Raw genomic sequence first — 15,771 nt, 5'->3', positions numbered from 1 at the left:
TCTTGCTAAATCAAGCAACGATTACTTTACGCTGGCCTGCTTCGCACGATTCTCTAAGAACGAGAATTTATAAACTTTCTCAACAGTACACAGCAGAGACTAATCACTCAATTGCTGTTTTTTAGTACTGTTAGCCTCTGGAGAAAGTTACTTCACCCCTGACAATAAATAACTAATACTAATAATAGTATCAGGTTCTTGCTGGTGCTTAACTCCTAGGAGGCACAACGGATTTTAAGCTTAATACACAAGACTGGCCTAAGTACCAGTTATGAAAGGCAAACGTTTATGCAAGCTAGGAGCTAATTGACTGGGCAAGTGCTTGTGTGGTCCCGTTGTATAAAGGCAAGGGTGATAAGTATGAATGTACTAGCTTTAGGGGTATAAGTCTGTTGAGTGTTGTAGGGAAAGTGTATGGTAGAGTGTTAATTATGAGAGTTAGAGAGGGTACAGAGGGAATGATTAGTGATGAGCAGTGTGGCTTTAGGAGAGGGAGGGGATGCGTTGATCAGGTGTTTGCTGTGAGACAAGTGTGTGAAAAGTATTTAGCAAAAGGCAAAGATGTGTTTTGGGCATTTATGGATTTAGAGAAAGCGTATGATAGAATTGATAGGGAGGCTTTGTGGACTGTTTTAAGATTGTATGGACTTGATGGTAGGTTACTAAAAGGGGTGAAGAGTTTTTATGTAAAAAGTAGAGCGTGTGTAAGAGTGGGAAATGCTGTGAGTGATTGGTTTCCCGTGAGAGTGGGGCTGCGACAGGGATGTGTGATGTCGCCTTGGTTGTTTAATATTTACATGGATGGTGTTGTAAGGGAGGTGAATGCAAGAGTTTTAGGTGGTTTGAGTCTGGTAAATGTTGATGGAGGAGAGTGGAATCTGAAGCAGCTGCTGTTTGCAGATGATACTGCACTGGTGACTGATTCAGAGGAGAGATTGAGACAGTTGGTAGAGGAGTTTGGAAGGGTGTGTGAAAGGAGGAAATTGAAAGTAAATGAGAATAAGAGTAAAGTGATGAAGTGTACGAGGTTGATAGATGGTAGGGGGATGAATATAGTTTTGAATGGTGAGTTGCTTGAGGAGGTAGATTGTTTTAAATATCTAGGGTCACATGTTGCTGTGGATGGAAGAATAGATGCAGAAGTGAAGTTTAGAATAAATGAAGTAGGAAAGGTGCTGGGAGGAATGAAAAAAGTGTTTAAATGTCGTTCGCTTAGAATGGATGTAAAGAGAAGGCTGTATGAGGGTGTTGTGGTACCGACTGCATTATATGGGGCTTAAACATGGAATGTGGGTGTAGCAGAGAGGAAAAGTTTGAATGTAATGGAGATGAGATGTCTGAGGAGTATGTGTGGAGTGACGTGTATGGATCGTGTGCGAAATGATGAAGTGCGAAGGAGAACTGGAGTTGTTCGGGAGATGGCTGGTAGAGTTGAGCAGAGGGTGTTGCAATGGTTTGGGCATATGGAGAGAATGGATAATGAACGATTGGTGAAAAAGATAACTAGATCTGATGTGAGAGGTGTAAGGCTGAGAGGGAGACCATGAATAGGATGGATGGACAGTGTGAAGAGAGCGCTGGATGCGAGAGGGATGTCTGTTGAGCAAGGAAGAGTGGCTGTGCATGACAGAAATAAATGGAGAGAAATTGTGAATGAATAAGTGATGACGCAGCCCTGAGGGGATATTCTCCCGCATTTGGTCTGATCGGCTAGTCAGGTCAGGTGCGGGTAAGGGGATGGGTCTGTTATGATGTGGCAGGGGTAAACCAGTTCTGCTGTCGGGCCCTGCTGCGGATGTCACTGATTGCATTGCACAGTTGACCCTTGTGCGGTGTGATGCGGTGAGGATCTGTCCGTTCTCCCCTTTGGGGCTAAGATGCGAATGAATGTGTTTCAATGGATGAGTAAATAGAGAGTGAGTCGTCCTGTCTCGGCTACCTCCCTTTCCTTGGGGGAAGCAGCCTAGGTATATAGATAGATAGATAGGAGCTATATGGAAAATAAGCTTAATTGTGGAGAAATGAAACAAGAGTTTACATTACATTAAGCTCAAGAAAAATAACTGTTAAATTTATTGATTACAACATAAATTTAACGTTACAATTCAAAATCAAATTAATGAGATCGCACTCACTCACTCACACAAGAGCTAAATTCTTACGCCTAGGAAAACACCTTAATTAAGCTCTTAAAACTAGGAAAATACAAAAAGGAAATACTAATCAATGAATGCTGTGTATCACCAAGGGTGGGAGCACTGGAGATTCCTGTGGTCTAGTGGAGTCTGGGTACTAGCGACCTCTCACACTGCTGGAGCACAGGACCTCTCTCCGTCACAGCAAAAACTGGACTCAATAAGTCGTGGGAAACAAAAGCGGAGCACTAGGCCGCATTTTTCTAACGGTTGAGTGAGCGAAACGCGCCCAAAACAAATCGCTCAGTGGAAGCGCTAATGTCTCACACAAAGACGATCACGTATGACACTGAAAAATTGATTTGACAAAGCTTCCGTCCGAATGAGCGGTTAACTGAACGATAAACAGTGAGTTTTCCACTAATAGTTCGTGGCTTCTCACAAAAGGGAAATGTCGCGAATTTGATTCGTGACATTACGCCCGTACAAAATTAAATTTTTTCCTTATGGGAAAAAATTTGTGTATATATATATATATATATATATATATATATATATATATATATATATGTACACATCCTAACTCAGTCACACAAGATTCACACTGTGGTGTGTGTGCTATCCTGCTACAGGAGAAAGTTGCAGTCGCCAGTGAGTGAAAAAACCTCGTATTTACATTAATAGAAGCAAGCTTGAGGGAAAAAACTCCGTGACGACGGTGAAAATCCTGTACTCAGGTCAAACTGAGTGAAAGTTCGCTACATTTACACTGACAACTAATTGTTGTGTAGTGTGGTGTATGTAATACACGGTGTAGGTGTGACAGTCGTAGTGTAACTGTACCTACATGTAAAATGATACAGTAAATAATAATATGGCGACGACGAAGGCAGAGGAGAAGAGGCGGCAGCGCGCGGCAGACGATCAGCTGGCCCGCACAGCAAAACTGCTACACCCAATGCTGTACCTGCAAAACCAATTAAGGTGGAGCATCAAAAGTGTCAATGAGACAAAAATTCTTATTACAATTACTCTCTCTGCATAGCAATCGGTACATGCTACGAAAAGTGCGCTCTAGCTGAAAAATACAAGTGACAGCCTAAGCTTCGTACATTCGAGGTCGCCAATAATTATAGCACACGATTAGTGTCGGCAAGTTGAGAATCCTTGTGCAAACTCGGGTCTTCCATAGCCTTGAACTGCACACGGGTCCTCAACCTGTGCCTTAACCTACAGTACTTATATTAATATCGGGGAGCTGAGAATCCTTGTGCAAACTCGGGTCTTCCATAGCCTCGAGTCGCCTCTGCGGAGTTCTCACTTCCCCCTTAACCTACAGTACTTATATTAGTATCGGGGAGCTGAGAATCCTTGTGCAAACTCGGGTCTTCCATAGCCTTGAGTTGCCTCTGCGGAGTTCTCTCTCGAACTTCCCCCTTAACCTACAGTACTTATATTAGTATCGGGGAGCTGAGAATCCTTGTGCAAACTCGGGTCTTCCATAGCCTCAAGTCGCCTCTGCGGAGTTCTCACTTCCCCCTTAACCTACAGTACTTATATTAGTATCGGGGAGCTGAGAATCCTTGTGCAAACTCGGGTTTTCCATAGCCTCGAGTCGCCTCTGCGGAGTTCTCTCGAACTTCCCTCTTAACCTACGGTACATAATATGTATGTACAGGCCCTGGACATAATGTGTCCTTTGGGGCCAATGGGCGAGACGTCAGGTCTGCACCCACGTCACCACTACCCTGTCTCTCAACTGACTCAGAGATTACAGGTGTGGTTACAAATGGCACAGGAAGGACATGTCCCTGATTAGTGGTGTTACTTTGACACATACTGCAGGAACGGACAAAACTATCTATGTCTCGTCCCATCCCTGGCCAGAAAAAGTCAGCTTGGATACGGCCCTGGGTCTTCCTTTTGCCCATGTGACCTCTTGAGGCTGAACAATGACCCCATTGTAACACTGCTAGGCGATACTTGGCAGGAATGACAAACTGCAGTCGAACCTCACCCTCGGGTGTTGGTGACTCACGGTAGAGCCGTCCTTGTTTGCGAAGGAACTTGGCTTGACCTCCCCGTGAATACTTAATCACTCGACCCTTTTGTTTGTTCCGCACGGCAGCAAGTGTCGGGTCAGAATGTTGTTCTTGTACAACAAGTTGACTACACATCAGATCTTGTGGCGATTCAATGATCACTGGGGTGACACAGTCTGGAGCCTCAGCCATGGCTCGTGTTACCGCAGCAGCCGAAGTCTGAGTAGCGTCATCATCAGAGCAACTATCCTTGACTCCATAAATATTGCCAATGATGAGGTCAAATAAAGTTTCTGGCATGACAACTGCAAGTGTCGTACCAGTATAAAATGAAGATGCCACCTGGATACATGCCTCAGGGAACAATCTCACTGATCCATCAATAAGGTTTGCATGGATCTGTCGACCTGTGTACTGCTCAGGCCGAACTAAACTCTCCTTAACAGAGCAACCTGAGGAACCATTGTCTCTCAGGACCTTCACAGGAATGCCTCCCACAAACCCTGGCTGAACAAGGAAGGTACTGTCACCTGTGGGAGGGCCTGTGGAGGAAGCAGCTAGCCACTCATGAGGCTGCTGAATTGATGCGGCAAACATTGTGCCTTGAGAATTATATTGGGAAGATGGAACATTGGCCATCTGTGGAGGGGGGTTCACTGTCACTGTGGGACTAGTGAACAGTGGGGGATTACCCATTCTGGTAGGGACGTGACCACCATGCTGCTGCTGAGGAATGAAGGCTGCATTCGCTTCCTTCCTCTTTTGAGCTGGTGGTGAAAAAGCTTGTCCCGACGGTCGGTTGCGTGGCTGCTGGTTAGGGTACTTGTTATACCTCTTCCACTCAGGTTTCTGAGTGTTTTGCCCCTGGTCCTTCCACTGCGGTTTTGGACCTTGGCCATTATTCTGAGAATGGCCATGGTGCTGGGATTCAGTCTGAGACGATTTCCCAGATTTATCAGGTTTTCTGTTCCAGGTGTTTTGCTTACGAGTTTGATACCCGTATGCAGTAAAGAATGCGTCAGCCTTTTCTGCCATTTGGCTGGCATCTTTCACCTGGCAGATCTTAAGCTGTGCTATGAGCTCAGCAGGCCACGACCTCTCTAGCTGTGTACGCAGCATAAGGTCAATTATCCCCTCACGCATGGAAGGAGTTTCATCTTTCTCCATCCACTCATTTAAGTAAGCAGTGAGACGATCAAGGAACTGAACAGCTGTCTCCTTGTCTTGGAGACGAGCTCGCATGAACTGAACTTTGGCGTCGTCTACTGTGAGACCATACGCCTTAATAAGTGCAGCTTTCATCATCTCATACGTGAGATTGTCTCCACGAATTCTGTGGAGAATATCGAGGGCAGGGCCCTGAAATAAACTAAGAAATTGGATCCGCTTAGCTGCCTCATCCAGTTGATACATGTCTGCCATGTCCTCAAAACGAGCTATGTACGGCTCGATTTGCTCGCTTTCCTTGTATGAAGGAAGCTTGATGCGTGGGGTCGCCAGGACATGCGCAGGGAGAACGCTCGTGGAGCTTGGACCAACTGCACCGGATGTGTCTGAAGCCAAGGAATCTCGCTTGAGCTTCAGCACTTCAAGTTCATGTTTTTCGCGTGCTTCTCACTCGGCACGTTCGTATTCACGTTGTTCCCGCACGTGTTCTAAGTCGAGTTCGCGCTGTTTCTGCTCGTGTTCGCGCTGTTCTCGCTCGTATTCACGCTGTTCTCGCTCGTATTCGTGCTGAATCTTACGCTCTTCACGGGCATCATTCTCGCGCTGCTGCTCCTGATTATGCCGTGAGAGTATATACTCTTTAATTTCGGTTGGGTCCGAAAGACCCATTTCTTTGGCTTCCTGTAAAAATACAGTGGTAGCCATGGCGCTAATTTATTAAGCAAACCGAAACTGAGTACTGACTGCTTCGCAAACGATGCTAATAAACACAAATAAAGAATACAGATACAAGCTAGTGGTGACCAGTCTTATTTAGTTAACTGGCAAAGAATAAATAAAAAATGTAAATGACTGGGAAGATTCAATAATAAACACAATGGGTACAGCGACTACCCAGGAGCGAATAAAATCGTCTGGCGTTACCAAAAATAAAGTACTAAATAGAGTTAAATACTCTATGGATTAATAAAGCAAAAATTCACTTGCTAAATTAACGGTAAACACCAGTAAGCTTGTGCCTATAAACTTTAATGATAAATACCTAAATATGAACGAGTGAGTACTATCTCGTGAATAGCTTTAGAGCTAGGAGTTAATATCCTGGAATGAGGTCGCCAATTGTCACGGGGTTTTTAAAATATCATGGGGTTTTTAAAATAAATGCTAAATATTATTTAATTGATAATGATATTCAATAATATTGAAGAGCAGGGACAATGATTGTCTTGCTAAATCAAGCAATGATTACTTTACGCTGGCCTGCTTCGCACGATTCTCTAAGAACGAGAATTTATAAACTTTCTCAACAGTACACAGCAGAGACTAATCACTCAATTGCTGTTTTTTAGTACTGTTAGCCTCTGGAGAAAGTTACTTCACCCCTGACAATAAATAACTAATACTAATAATAGTATCAGGTTCTTGCTGGTGCTTAAATCCTAGAAGGCACAACGGATTTTAAGCTTAATACACAAGACTGGCCTAAGTACCAGTTATGAAAGGCAAACGTTTATGCAAGCTAGGAGCTATATGGAAAATAAGCTTAATTGTGGAGAAATGAAACAAGAGTTTACATTACATTAAGCTCAAGAAAAAGAACTGTTAAATTTATTGATTACAAAATAAATTTAACGTTACAATTCAAAATCAAATTAATGAGATCGCACTCACTCACTCACACAAGAGCTAAATTCTTACGCCTAGGAAAACACCTTAATTAAGCTCTTAAAACTAGGAAAATACAAAAAGGAAATACTAATCAATGAATGCTGTGTATCACCAAGGGTGGGAGCACTGGAGATTCCTGTGGTCTAGTGGAGTCTGGGTACTAGCGACCTCTCACACTGCTGGAGCACAGGACCTCTCTCCGTCACAGCAAAAACTGGACTCAATAAGTCGTGGGAAACAAAAGCGAAGCACTAGGCCGCATTTTTCTAACGGTCGAGTGAGCGAAACGCACCCAAAACAAATCGCTCAGCGGAAGCACTAATGTCTCACACAAAGACGATCACGTATGACACTGAAAAATTGATTTGACAAAGCTTCTGTCCGAATGAGCGGTTAACTGAACGATAAACAGTGAGTTTTCCACTAATAGTTCGTGGCTTCTCACAAAAGGGAAATGTCGCGAATTTGATTCGTGACAATCAGGTCCAGTACATCCAACTTTCAGGCAGGTCATAGTGCAGCATTTAAGGCAAGAAAGGGGCAGGTATGTGAAACAGAAAATTTTGAAGGAAGGTGCTGGTACTGTGAAAAGCCAGGACACAGAAAAGAGGACTGCTATAAGTGGAAGAGGGAACACGAGAAGACTGGGGGAGCTTGCTGGTTCTGTGGGAAGTCAGGACACAAGAAGGAGGATTCAGCTATGAGTGTCCAGATGAGAAGGAGGAGGGTAAATTTGTGAAGGCTTGTGATGAGATGCAACAACCAGCCAATTTTTCCCAAGAAGCCCCACCTCTGAAGAAATGCAGGAGAACCTTGATGAAGAGTGTGCGAGAAGATGTAAGAACAGTCAGCACAGAGTGTTGTAGGAATGGGAACCTTGGCAAGAAGCACTGCCATAGAGTTGCAACAGGGTCAGCATCAGATGCAAAAGACCTGAAGAAGATGCAAATGCAGCATGCTGATTTACAACCAGCGCTATGGTGGCTGGAGCAGAGTACAGTGCGACCATCTTGGGAAGAAGTTTCCAGGTTGAATCTTGCGACCAAGACCTACTGGAGTCAGTGGGACCTTCTTCGTTTGAGCAACGGACTACTGGAGCATTAGTGGGAGACACTAGATGAATTCAGCAAGTATTGGCGACTGGTGGTTCTGAAGGTGAGGTTTGAGGTTTGGATGAGTCCCATATCCAGTTTGCTAGTGGGCACCTGCGGGTGAAGAAAACTCTAAGTCAGCTGTGACAGAGGTTCTACTGGACTGGCATGTGGCAAGATATTGAAGTGTGGTCTCGGACCTGTTATGTACTGTATGCTGCTCCACGAAGGGACCCAAGACATGTCATTGCGCCCCTCTTCAGTTGTACCAAGTTGGTGCACCGATGGAAAGAGTCGTGGTGGACATGCTGGACCTCTGCCACTGACTGAAAGAGGAAACTGGTATATATGTGTTGTCATGATCTACTTCACAAAGTGGCCAGAAGCCTATGCTACCCCTGATCAAGAGGCTGTCACTGTTGCTCAGGTGTTGGATGACCAGTTTTTTCTGTTGTTTTAGGATGCCACAAGAGCTACATTCAGACCAGGGTAGAAACTTCGAATCTACTGTGTTCCATGAGTGATGCAAGTTACTGAGGATCAAGAATATCAGGACGACCTCCCTAAGGCCTCAGTCAGATGGGATGGTAGAGAAATTCAACCGGACCCGAGGACAAGAACTGCCAAAGTACTGCATTGAGGGACAAACGGCATGAGATCAGAAATTACCTGCGTAACTGATGAGATATCGGTCTGCATCCTATGAGTATACCGGCTTCACTCCTGCAAATATGATGTTGGACCACGAGTTATGATTACCTGTTGACTTGTTAATGGAAGACCACCTGGTGAAGAGCTGCCTATAGACACAACCGGATATGCTTAGCACCTTCAGAAAGGCTGGCTCCTCGCACTTGATGGTGTACCTCACATCATCAAGTGAGAGGAGCCCTCAAGTTTTCAGGAGAAATGATGAAGTGCAAGTATTATGCTAAGGCAAGTGAGGTGAGCTTCAAGGATGGTGACCAAGTTTGGTTGTACAATCCTCAGCAAAAGAAGGGACAGTCATTGAAGCTACAGAGCCCAAGGGACGGGCCTTACACTGTCTTGGACCACTTATCAGACTTAAAGTATCGGATTCGGGGAGGCAGGAAGTCTCGCCCAAAGGTGGTACACGTGAATCGTCTGTGGCAATACCATGGGCCAGGACAGTACAGCTGGGACAACTCCGAGGAATCATGCTCACCCGCAGCCGAGGATGTTGAAGAGGACCAAGGAATTGAAGTGCAAGAGGATGGTGACGGTTTCCCAAGAGAAGAAACAAATCAAGAAGAGGACCAAGACCTTTCAGGAGGAGTGGACCATGTGGACGAGCATTGACCTTGTCAGAAGTTGCAGAGAAGAAGACCTGATAAGTTGAAGAATTATTTTGTGTAGAGTTAGATGTTTAATTAGGATTAAGGTTTATGTTTGTATATATTTTTTAGTTTTGTCGAGGTGACAAAGAACTATACTCTGTCCAAGTTGGTTTGAAGGTAAATGTACCACCTCTGGGATTTGACGTCAAAATCGCTCCACCTACCGTCCACTATGATTAGCTGGTGGGGTAACAGGCACACACACACACACACACACACACACACACACACACACACACACACACACACACACACTTCAGACCGAATGAGATTGTGTCTTGCCCTGACTCAATGCACTCACTCTCTTATTTATACTCTGTACAAAATCTGCAATAAAGAATATAATTTTCTCTCTCTCTCTCTCTCTCTCTCTCTCTCTCTCTCTCGCTTGTGTGTGTGTGTGGGGGGGGGTGTCGGTGTGGGCGTGGATGTGTGTGTGTGTCAGAGGGAAGATATAAAATAATTGTATTAATAAATATAACGAAAATCATATATTAAAAATCTCATTTACTCTCTCTCTCTCTCTCTCTCTCTCTCTCTCTCTCTCTCTCTCTCGATAGGGTTATCAACTCTATGAAATAAGTAAGATATTGATGTACAGCATGGACCTCGATAATCATTTTCATTGTCCTTCCTCTCCATCTGTCTGTCTGTCTGTCTGTCTGTCTCTGTCTGTCTGTCTGTCTGTCTGTCTGTCTGTCTGTCTCTCTCTCTCTCTCTCTCTCTCTCTCTCTCTCTCTCTCTCTCTCTCTCTCAACAAACCTCACTCAAGGTCACCGAGTGGCCATGCCTCGCCTCCCCTGACTTCCATCACTCCCTCCCTCCCTCCCTGCCTGTGTCAGGTTACCGTATAAAGGCCGGCATGAGGGATTTGAGAGGTTGACGAAACAGAACTGGCAAAGGTGCACTGCACATACAAAGAAAGATGAGGAAGACAGTGATGTGGTGTATAACAATTTTCTTGAGAACTTTACCATCAATGTGGAAGAGACCAGCAGTGAAGAGGATGAGTGAGCAGTGGGTATATCGTGATGTGGGCCCCATGTGAGAGAGAGAGAGAGAGAGAGAGAGAGAGAGAGAGAGAGACTGTAAGTGCGATTTCTAATGTATGATTTTTGTTGTATTTATTAATGCAATTATTTTATGTCTTCCCTCAAGGGTCTCAACATTGTGTTGCAAAAATGTATGTGTTCAACGAAAACTGCTTTATGTGATGCTTGTATAATTGTTTTCCTTTAACTGATTAAATGACTTCTGCATTGAGGTGTTTTCCAATTTTCCCAGTGACGACACAGACACAGCCGACACAATTTCATTTAGAAAATTATTCTTAGTTCCAGTGAAGAGCATATTGAGGGTATTTACTTTTAATATATGAAGAAAACAAAGGATACGGCAGCAACGGATGATGCATGGCGTGTCTTGCGACCTCAGTTGACTCGAATGAGAGAGAGAGAGAGAGAGAGAGAGAGAGAGAGAGAGAGAAGGATGGAGAGGAAGGACAATGAAAATGATTATCGAGGTCCATGCTGTAAATCAATATCTTACTTACTTCTTACAGATGATAACCCTCTCAAAAGAGAGAGAGAGAGAGAGAGAGAGAGAGAGTAAATGCGATTGTTAATGTATGACATTTGTTATATTTATTATTGCAATTATTTTATATCTTCCCTCACACACACACACACACAGACACACACACACACACACACACACACACACACACACACACAGAAAAAAAAAATATTGTATTGTTTATCGTGGATATTGTACAGAGTAAAAATACGAGGATGAGAGCATTGAGTCAGGGCAAGACATAATCTGATTCAGACTGGTGTGTGTGTGTGTGTGTGTGTGTGTGTGTGTGTGTGTGTCTGTCACCCCACCAGCCAATCATTGTGGACGGTATGTGGAGCGATTTTGACGTCAGATCCCGGAGGTGGTTCATTTACCTTGAAACCATTTTGGATAGAATATAGGGAGGAGGCAGTGTTACGAGATTTGCCAGTTGGGTGTTCAAGAAGCTTCTTACTACTTCCTGATATTTACAGTGGTTTCGGTACGAGTCAGAGTTGCCAGTTTGACTGCTGTTTGTGAGCGTAGTTGTTTCATCAGCTATGCTTTATTTTTTGTGCTTTTTTCTTTATAATGTTTTATTTATGTGATTGCTTGTTAAATTATATAATTTAAATTTGTATAATAAATAATTTACAATGTTACATAATGTAAGAAAACTCTTGCATGTTTTGGTTGTCTCCAAGTCTGTAACTGTACTCCCTCTCTGGATTACACCAGAACTGCGGAGAAGTAGATCATTCTCAAACAATGCAAGCTTATATAAGGTTGGAGAAGAGACTTCTTCAGTCGGTTTTCAGTTCAGTTTGATTGTAGTTCAGTGTCATTGTAGTGAAGTTTGTCTATTTTCGGTACTTGTGAAAACAGTGAAGTGTATATTGGTTTATTGAAGTTTGTACATCATTGGAACTTGTGAAAATAGTAAAGTGTTGTCAATCATTAACCCGTCCCATGCCAGTGCCATTTTAAAACGGTCTGATGAAATTGTGTGCTCAGTGCCAGTGCCGTTTTAAAGTGGTCCAAAAAAAAAACTTCACTGTGACCGCATTTTTAAGACTTGCGGGTAAAAATTGGCAGGCATGTAATGTAACTGCTCCTCTACCATCCCCCAGGCTGTCAAGACCATACACTCACTTGCTCCCCCACTCACGCTTGCTCTGCCTCACTCTGCCTGTGTGCCTCACCCAGTGCTGTACATAGTGAAGGCATTTTGTAAATATTTTCATGTAAGTGTAAGTTGTAAATATTTTCTTGTAAGTGTAAGGACTACATAGTGAAGTCAAGTCGTAAATACCTTCTTGTAAGTGCCAGGATGGAACATAATGGAGTCAGGTTGTACCTATCTTCAAGTACGTGTAAGATAATGCATTCATAGTGAGAAAGACATGCAGATTGTGATAGATGCTGAAGTAATAAGTAATCAGAAAAGTGTACTAAACATTGCTATACCTACCCAGCATAAATACCTGTTTATACATTACATAGAAAACGGCTTTCTCTCACATACGTGGTGAGCGTGAAAGAGTGGCTATACCTGTATACGTGTGCCGGACTGAATAAAACCCATTTCTGAGCTTCGGTCAGCATTTTAATGGCGAAATTCGTTGTTTCCACATCAAAATCTATCATTTTGGCCAAAAAAAAGATCGAAAAGTGGCCGGCACTGAGGTGACCCATAGGGCTAAAAATAGCCGGCATGCGGCGGGTTACGTTTAATGGCAGTAAAGATTTTTTTTATGGCTCCAGTGTATGAGAGAGCAGTGAAGTGAAGTTGGCATGCATGAAGTGTAATAAATTTTGAAAATAAAGATAGTGACCTTAGGAAGCCAGTGTTTATTAACGACGCCTGAGCTGATCCTGTGTACAGTGCACCCAAAGGCTGAACTATAGGAAGAACAACTCACTAGACAACGTTCTTCCTGTACTGTACTACTGCTGTTGGAGCTTGTGGCAGTGTGGGGTGGGGATGCAACAATATATAACTTAATACTAGAACAACATTAATAATATACTGACTGGTGTAGTATCAGTGATGAAGAGGTCATCCACATCGGTGTGTTGTGTGTTGCATTTCTATGTTATTGATAAATGTTAAAAAATATTGGCTGATTATTGAGTCTTAAAAATGCATAGTTACTCACACACTTTCGAAATAATAGAGCTGTTTGTAGTAGCAGTAGTAGTAGTAGTAGTAGTAGCAGTAGCAGTAGTAGTAGCAGTAGTAGTAGTAGTAGTAGTAGTAGTAATAGTAGTAGTAGTAGTCATCGTTTTTGTTGTTGTTGTTGTCGTGGTAGCAGTTTTTCCAGTAGTAGTAGCATAGTAGTAGCAGCACTAGGAGCAGAAGTAGTTGCAGCCCCAGGCTCATCTGGACGTGAGTCCTGTGGACTGCAGGCTTATGTTGCTCTCCTCATGAAGCCCATCGTCCTCCTGCAGGGGATAGAAGGGGACTAAGGCACATTTGTTTAACCGGACAGCTCCAGCAGCCTGCCATATCAGTGCCACTGTTTGAAGTAATCCCTCTGCAGCACCATTACAGATCCAACAACAGATTAGCATTACGACATACATGACAGAGAGATAATCACTTTCGTCAATAGCATCAAAATGGACACTAACGTTTGCTTACTACTACTGCTACTGTTACTACTAAGCTGTAATCACACACTTGTATCCAACTCCAGCTCGACGATACGACATCAACGACGAAGAGATGATTTATTTCGCCAATCTCATCAAGGCCAACTTCGACGAGGTACAAGGTCCCATAGTACTGCTTGATCATATGCCCTGGCTCATACCGCTAATACCACAGGTGATCAAGGACAAATGGATGGGCGTGGATAAGGTCATACGAGACACAAACACCGTGTTTGTTTTTCTAGAGGTAAAAAGTTTGAGTGTTTTATTTAATTATTCTCTCTCTCTCTCTCTCTCTCTCTCTCTCTCTCTCTGATGGTGGATAAAGCCTATATAACCTAGACTCAGTATAGTACTTTCTGAATGTAAAATGTGGATGTTTGTGCCTGTGGGATGGAGTCAGGATTCCGAGGGTTTGAATAGTGGATGCATGAGAACATAGCCCATTTAACTGGACAGAAATTTGATTAGTTTCACCCTCTATCAGTGTTTTTCTTGCTTTCTGGACCCTACCTCACCTCCTTAACAGAGGTCTGGACAACGACGATGATGTTGATGTTAAAATCTTGATTGTTTAATTTATTCATGTTCTATTTTGTGGTACTTGAGTAGCTAACTGCCAACAAGAAGAGGAAGACCAAGATCATGTCAGGTAATCGTTCAAGACAAGAGAATACATGGCTAACCAACTTCTCTCAGTTAGACAAACTCAAGAACTCAGAATCAAAGTTCCCATCTCAGAGAACTATCCACTAGTGCCCCACAAGACTCAGTTCTCTCACCCTCATTTTTTTATCCCTTTTCTCTTTAAGCAACTGTCAAGGAAGAGGGGTTTAAAAGTTTTTTTTTGACTTATGAAATTAAAGTCTTGAGTTTTTACTTTATTCTGGCTTATGTCACCATTTCTCAGAAAACGAGAAATTTATAAACTCTTTCTTCAAACAGTACTCAGCAAGAGATAATCACTCACTGATGCTGAATTAATAAATACTGTTGGCCTCTACAGAAAGAACCTCCCCCTGGACAAATAATAATTTCCCCTGGAACCAGGCACAGCTTTCTCCTCTCCTGGATTATGTGAATGGTTTTATTATGAATTAGTACATATTAAACAGCTGGCTTAACAACCATTCGTAATTAATATCAAGGAAAGCTTCTGCAAGCTGGGAGGAAAGTAAATTAACCCCTCCGTGGGCGCCAGCATCGAATGACGTTTAGCCAATAAATGGCCACAGCCGTTGTTTGAGCGTGGCCTGTAAAAAACTACAAAAATTTTTGGGAAGTGAACGAACGTTCTGAACGTCTTCACACTGACCTACACTACACTTCCATACACCCCATCAAACAGTTCAAAGCCTGCTGCTGTGATGAGTGGATTTTCGATTTTTTTGTTCCTGAACAAGTGCAACTACACCCATTATCTTGACCCAGACAGAACAGATCATCTTTGTCCTCTCTTGCAAAACACACACAACCACCTATTTACGAGTATGAAGTAATGCAGGGACAAACAATAAAGACACAATAATAAGTGAAAAATACATTTTTGTCTTGGTGTCTTTACCTATTTGCTCAGGTTTGCTGTAATGGTTTGGATCATTAGATGCAGTGCAACTTGTACAAAACTGTGAAAACTTTTGGGAAGTGAACAAAAATCTGGGACATAAGACTGACCTTGAGTTCAGCCTCTCACATATCATCTGTCAGTTGACCACCTGCTGTCGTGACGAGTGGATGTATGATTTTTTCGCTCGTGGCCGTGCCTAAAAACACATAGTTACACCCATTATCTCAACCCAGACAGAAAATATAATCTTTTTCCTCCCTTGCAAAACCCTGTTTACGAGACAGCATCATATATTACGAAAATAACAAGGTAAAATGATAAAGATGAACGTAAAATGATAAAGATAAACATGTTATTATGGAAAAAGTAGGTTTTGCCCTGTCTGTAAACGTATTTATTTCTGTTTTGTCTCTGTATTCGTAATAATTATACTTATTCTTAGTTCTGAAACTGCATTACAATTCTATTTTTAGCCATGCTCGTGGTGTGGGAGCTCAAAGTTGTGACTCACCTTCCGTATTACTAATCGGA

At 42.9% G+C, this 15,771-nt stretch overlaps 1 protein-coding gene across 1 annotated transcript in view; it reads left to right on the top strand.

Annotated features, from left to right (window-relative positions):
* The window catches only part of LOC145394749 (cytochrome P450 2L1-like), a 116,166-nt gene that overhangs the window by 31,800 nt on the left and 68,595 nt on the right, over positions 1-15,771 (top strand). Inside the window, exon 6 of the mRNA XM_080268530.1 lies at positions 13,718-13,920. Within this exon, the coding sequence (XP_080124656.1) occupies positions 13,718-13,920 (203 nt within the window). The remainder of the gene's footprint in view (positions 1-13,717; positions 13,921-15,771) is intronic.

The sequence above is a fragment of the Coenobita brevimanus genome, chromosome 28 (assembly GCF_032717465.1).
Source record: "Coenobita brevimanus isolate Jiangsu-jjx chromosome 28, ASM3271746v2, whole genome shotgun sequence".
Classification (NCBI taxonomy): domain Eukaryota; kingdom Metazoa; phylum Arthropoda; class Malacostraca; order Decapoda; family Coenobitidae; genus Coenobita; species Coenobita brevimanus.
The sequence above is the reverse complement of the archived record's forward strand: the minus strand, read 5'-3'. Positions and strand labels throughout refer to the sequence as shown.